At 39.5% G+C, this 6,410-nt stretch overlaps 1 protein-coding gene across 6 annotated transcripts in view; it reads left to right on the top strand.

Annotated features, from left to right (window-relative positions):
- Positions 1-6,410, top strand: part of CCDC171 (coiled-coil domain containing 171) — a 406,988-nt gene that overhangs the window by 82,511 nt on the left and 318,067 nt on the right. For all 6 annotated transcript variants that reach the window (XM_019517555.1, XM_019517553.1, XM_019517556.1 and 3 more), the window contains 2 exons: positions 589-681; positions 2,068-2,228. In XM_019517555.1, coding sequence (XP_019373100.1) covers positions 589-681; positions 2,068-2,228 — 254 coding nt within the window. The remainder of the gene's footprint in view (positions 1-588; positions 682-2,067; positions 2,229-6,410) is intronic.

The following is a 6,410-nucleotide window of genomic DNA, read 5'->3' as shown; positions in this document are numbered from 1 at the left end:
TCAGGCCTGGGCCCACTCCTCCCCACCCCCTGTGCTGGACCCAGGCCCACTCCCCCTGCTTCTGCTGGGGGTCTAGAACCGCTTCCCCATTCGCCAATGCGGCAGCAGGGGGAGGGCAGGAGTGTGCTCGGGCCCACTCCACCCTTCCCACTGCTGCAGCAGGCCCTGCAGGTGGCGATGACTGAAGAGGGGAGGGGCGGGCAGAGGCCAGCACCAGTGGTCTCATTTCTGCACCCCCCCCCCGCGCCCTGTGCCACTGTTACCTCCTAGGAGCAAGAGGGGAGGAACCGAGGCTAGCTCCAGTGGCCTTGCCCCCCATCTCTGCTTCATGGTCGCCAGCTGCAGGGAGCTGTGCTGGCCTTGCCCCCCCCACTCCATCCCCTGTGTCCCCACCATCGTGGTGGCAGGCTGCCACCTGTCTGAATGCTTCTTCGCGCTCTGATTGGTTGTTTGTCAGCCAATCGGAGTGCGATTAAAGTGTTACAGACAGACAGACTCAGGCTTTTAGAATATACATGCACACACATTTTAAGAACCACTTTATAAAACTATTTTTAACATTTGTTTTTAACTTAAACTCCTTTCTAGGTAGCTACAGTGAGAATAAAGACGTTAGAAGAAAACATTGAAGCAGAGAGAGCAGCACATCTGGAATCCAAATTCAATTCTGAAATCATTCAGGTAAACCAGTGTCAAATATTTGCAAAGTTGCTAAAGCCACAAGTCCACAAAAATTCTTGTAAACCTTTAACTTGGAGAGAAATTCCAGTTCAATAGAATAACTCTTGTGCTAAAGATAACCCTGTGCATAAGTTTCTTTACCAAATTGGGTCTTAGTAAGTGACTGTAAGAATTATCTTAAGTGGCTGTAAGTGACTGTAGAATTAATATATGAAAGCATTTGAAGACTGGCCAGGTCTACAGTGCGGATCAAAATAATCAGAAATTGTATTTAAATAAAACAAACCCAATGCCTATTTAGAGGGAATCTTTTAGTATTAAATTATTGCTTTATTATTATAATTATATTTCGTGAGGCATTGTCAAAAGAAGTGGATGAAGTTTTGAAAGCTCTTGATCAACTGTTTCATGGTGGGGCAGTTGTAATTCTTTTATTTTTTTGCCTGAAAATGATGCTTTTTCAAAGAGCTCATTTCAACTTCTGACAAGATTATAGGATTTGGTTGATAGCGATGAAAAGTAGTTTTGTGAGCAAGCATAGTACATATTGTTGAAATTTTCAGATTTGATTGGTAAGAGGGAACTGTTTTTATCGTTTGTGTATACAGTTAAGTTAATCTCAATGTATTTTAAAGAGAAAACATGGAAAAAATAAACTGTCATTTTAATGATCCTATATTAAAATAACAGGTAAGGCCATTTAACACTTCTTATTTTTAAAACTGATGCTAAAAATCTAACTTTCTTTTTGCTACTAGCTATTTTTTATATCTTAGTCAACATATATAATGAAAACAGATTAACTACTGTCATTTTGCAAGCAGTTTTGCTTTGGTTCTTATGGCCCTTAATTGTCGCTGCAATCATTTATTTTTTATGACCACTACATTATTAGAAAATGTCTTTTCCTTTTTCTTTCTGCAAAATATAAAGGAATTCAGAGGGCAAAATTATTTTGCTGTTAGAGATTTTTTTCCCTGTCAGTCTGTCTACCAAGCAGAAGCTACTGAAGTCTTCTTAGTTAATATTTAGAGAATTTTTATATATTTCTGCATTCTGTAGAACTCTGACCTTTTCTATTAATCCCACACTTCCATGAGTATCACGTTCACGTAAAGTGTAGAAATTTCCTGACAAACCTTACCAGTATATTTAAAAAAAATACAGATTTAACCAAAGTATAGTAGAAGCACCTTCTCCTTAATTACAAACTTTGTTGTGGTTTAGTCTGTTTTTTTCCCTCTATGTAGTCATGTTGTCTGTGTTCAGTGCTTTCCTTGTCTATGTGCATACATATGAATGTCCTACAGAATAATTCTTGTTAAACTATAACAGCAAAATAAAACATTATTGAAGATTAATAATTACTTTCTTAACATTTGGCAGTTAAGGGTTCGAGACCTTGAAGGGGCTTTACAAGTGGAAAAAGCCAGCCAAGCAGAAGTTCTCTCAGATTTGGAAATGATCAAGAAAGAGTTCAAAGAGGTAGAAAATGCATATGAGAGAGAGAGACATAATGCCCAAAACAGTTTAGAGAAACTCAATAAGTAAGTTATTGTCTAAATGTATTTGTAAGCTGGTGTAGCAACATGTATACTAATGTAGCTTACCTCCATTACAGGTTGCAATCACAATTTGTATTCCAATATGGTATATATCCTTCATAGGTTGCAGTTGCTGGAAGATGACATGATCACAAACTTACAATATGCTTCTTTGCTTTTTTAGTATTCAGACAGCTGTGGTGAGCAAAACAAAGAATCTTAAAATTGTTGGAATCTTCAGCATATCTAAAGAAGGGGAAATGGGTATCCTTGTGCCTTGGGGAAATAATGTGTATCCTCTTAGTTTAGAGCCTCTCCTTCATAGGAAGTAACGCATAGGACTTTTCTCCACCCACTCACTCTCTGGTGATAGGCTATTGCATTGGAAAAAGGGTGTTATAGTACTGGTACTTTAGCAGACATGCAAAGAGTAGAGGAAAGTCCTTGTTAGGCTGAAAATGTGAGAGTGAAGTGGTCCTGGAAAAAGAAATAAGAAGTGGGTATGAGTGATAATATATAATGATGTCAAACTTAAATAAAAGCCACACTAATTACAATCAGAAAAGGGTTTTGGGGGGGGGGGGGGTTGGTTTTTTAAATTTACCCCTCCCCCCCCAATAATTGTGTGGGGTAAGGAGGCAAAGCAAGAAATAAAATTAGAGAGTAGGCAGGGAAAGAACCGCAACCAAAGTTAATTGACTACAACTTGACCACAAATCTATAGAGGAAGTGCGCTGGATTTAGTTTTCATGGAGTTTTAGTAAGAGGATTCTTTGGCTTCCCCTCTACTTGAGGAGCCCAAGGTGTTGCCCCTAATATTCCTTTTACCAGAGACCCCCAAGGATTGACACAACCCCTCATCCAATTTGGTATCATGTGAACTTTTAATAGTAATCCCTAAGTTTATTACAAGTATTCTTCCTTGCAGTAGAACCTGGCAAGTGGTTCCTTCAGGTGTTACAGTAGCGAACTTCGGTGGTACCGGCCTCAGATCCTCTGCTGGGTATGTGGGATGTTAGAGCATGCTGGGATGCTGGCGGACTTTGATTTAACTTAAACGAGGAATGGGTCTGGGACAGAAGTTTCATAAACTGTCTGATACTATATTCAACAAGGTTTATCTTAAACCAGTTTTGGCCATTTTGAAGCTGGTTTATGTGCACTGAACTTATGTTCTGTTACAGGTTTAAACCAGTTTCTGATCACTTAAACCGGTTTGTGTAACTTCTGTCCCTAGCTCTAGCAAGCTCAGTGCAACATTAGTTAAGATATGGCTGAAGTGGACAGATTGAAATCTGTTGACAACAGTGGCGACATGTAGGTGGTACATGGGGGTGCATGTGCATCCCCTGACAGCCAACATTCCCTGCTTAGGCAACGGGCAGGTGGGAGCGCTGGTGCCCCCCCTGAGAGCACCAGCCAGGGAGTAGGGGCTCCAGGAGAAGTGCCCCTGGCACGTCTGGGCGTGCCACTGGCACTTCCGGGTCAGCGTGCTCGGCTTTGGGAGGATTCTTCTCCCCGCCTTCCGGTGGGCACAACTGGGTATGGTTGCTGACTGGCCTCTGACTCAGGAGGCACCAGTTGCCCATGGTTGATAACATCTGCAAATAACATCCAACTAAGATAAGCGTGATCCAGTTTAGCCAGTCTTCTTTGTTGCCTAGAGCCTTGCTCTTGGAGTTAGATTAGCAGAATTGATTCTAAATAAAGTGGTTAAATTGAGAATGAAGTTAAAATTAAACCTTTAAGTATCCTCTGTTGCAAATTAGATGTATTCAATATGTCTCACGTATTTGCCATTTAATATTAACTTGACTTTTTAGTATTGGAAAAATAGATTTCATAGCTGCTAATGTTCATTCTGGTTTAAATATAGTCAGATAATTCAAGCTAAATGGCAAACCATCCATATTGTATGCTAAACCAGGTGGTGATCCTGTGAACAGAATAGTATATGGTCATAGAATCGAAGGCAGTATCATAATGCAGGGGGGAGCACATTTTTTTTTATTCTGACATTTTATAACCTGAATGCTTTACTTTGTAACTTTAATGCTATTTTATTCAGTTGTGTATCTTATTACAACATGTCAAAAGACAAAGGCTGTTCCCTGGTTCAGGATTTGGTGTTTCTGAACTTGCACTGTACAAACAAGAAAATAAGCCTTAGGAAATAGTTCATTTTAAGGAACTGGACTGAACTAAGACTTTTTTTGTCTATCCTTAACTGCTTGGACTCCTTAACTAATTGGACAAAAAGTTTGAGACTAATTCAAGTTCATTTTAGTTCTGAATACAATATTTTATTAAAAAATAAGTCTTAAGAAAATAGTCTTTGAAATAAAAATCCTTCCAGTTATAGATAATGCAGTCTGTCCCCTTTATTCACTATTTTGTTGGTGATCATGCCATTACATTAAATTTTAGGGTTTGAAATTTAGTAATAATAATATAGTAATAGAAAAATAGTAAAGGGTAAGCTTATTTAGGAATGGGGTAGATAGGCAGTGAACTCTACAAACTCCTCTTGATCTGTTAAATTCAAGAAGAGACAAGATACAATTTGTAATGTGTATCTGAGTAGTTACCTCAGTGTTATCAACCAGTCCATTCCTGCTATTTCGGTGCCCAAAAAGGAATGGTTGGGGAGGTTGTCAAATTCTTGAACCTCTTTGTTTTTAACCTGTTAATTCAGAAGTCAAGATTTAGGCTAGACACTTGGATATCCAGGAGAATCTCATCTCAGGCTTAATTATCTTCAGGAATCTTGTTCCTGAACATGTATGCACATCTCAACAAATTTCTTTGCTCTCTGCTTGAGCAGGGGCACTTTTAGCATGTTGCTGTTTCCTTTCACCCCTCCTCTGCTACCTCTGAAGATGTTTTGAGTTGTGATGGTCATGGTTGCTTTTGACAGGGAAGAGGTGATTGATGGATTACCTTCTAGTCAAGACAGCATCATTCCAACTTGGCTAGAATGGAGTTACTTCTCCTGGCATCTTGGGCTGCTTTAAACCAAGAAAAAATTTCCTTGTTTTGTCCAGAGAGCTGGTATATCTGAACATCTGCTTCTCCAAGAATGAGGGTCTTGTTCTCCTTCCAGCAAAGTCTCCAAAATAGAAGGCAGCCTAATGCTCTTCAGTGCATTTCTATCAGAGAGGTAATCTTGTATTCCTTGTAGTTTGTTTTCTTTTTTTCTTTTTTTTCTCAAATTTTTCCTTATAGGGAGATATTCCTCATAGTGAGGCTGCTGGTGATTCTGATACAAATAGGTACACTTTCTTTCTGTCACAATCACTGCACTTGGAAAAGGAAATCTACCCCTGTTGTTGTCTCCCTTCACCAGAATCATGAGAGAGCCTCAGTGTTGGGAGGCTCACAAAGGGTCTGATTTGTGAATAGCTGAAGCCCTAAAAGTCATCTACGCAAGAATATAACTGTTCCCTTCAGTTTGACTTCCATGATCCAGATAGAGAACGACTTATTCAAAGCAGTATATATGACAGCTGGTAAAGCAATGCCAGGCATTCTTACCTCAAGACCAGTGCTCTCCACATTCTGCCAAACATGCAGGAGCCTCAAGTTGACTTTTTTTTAGCCACTATGTTCTGAAGAACTGGTATAAAAAGTCAGTGAGTTCAGAACAACTATTTGTGGAGAAACGCACTTGAATTTAGCAGTTCCAGTAGCAACTTCTTTGCTGTTGCATTTCCTCAGGCATGCAATGCTTCTCATATCTGAGGGTGGACATCTCATTCAACTGATTGGGTTTGTATATTCTTCTTCAACTTGTCTTCCTTGGATAGCCTAGTAGATAAGAAAGCATCATGTCAAGAGTTAAGTATTCCTGTTCTCTTTTGGTTTCCATTACTTATTAGAAGAATGCTGGCTAAAGTTGTTCCTCAGATCTCCTCTTTAGTTCTTGGGGATCTGCTGTGTCAAAGTCCAGTTCTGAGCCTAGAACAGCAATCTTAGATGTCCTGGAAATAGATGGGATGCTGCTTTGACTGGAGCAGGAGGAGGTTTTTTTTTCTTAATCTAAGAATACTAGAAATTAATGTTTGAACACAGCCAATATCTCTTACTTATCTCCCATTTCTGAAAATAACCCTTAATACTTATATTATCACCATATACTCCTCATGAAAGCTGTTTCTTGCCTAATATTGTAGGCCTGCAAAGGAC

This window comes from Gavialis gangeticus, unplaced genomic scaffold (assembly GCF_001723915.1).
Source record: "Gavialis gangeticus isolate Ggan-Ray unplaced genomic scaffold, GavGan_comp1, whole genome shotgun sequence".
Lineage (NCBI taxonomy): Eukaryota > Metazoa > Chordata > Crocodylia > Gavialidae > Gavialis > Gavialis gangeticus.
This window is presented reverse-complemented; position numbering and strand designations above follow the sequence as displayed.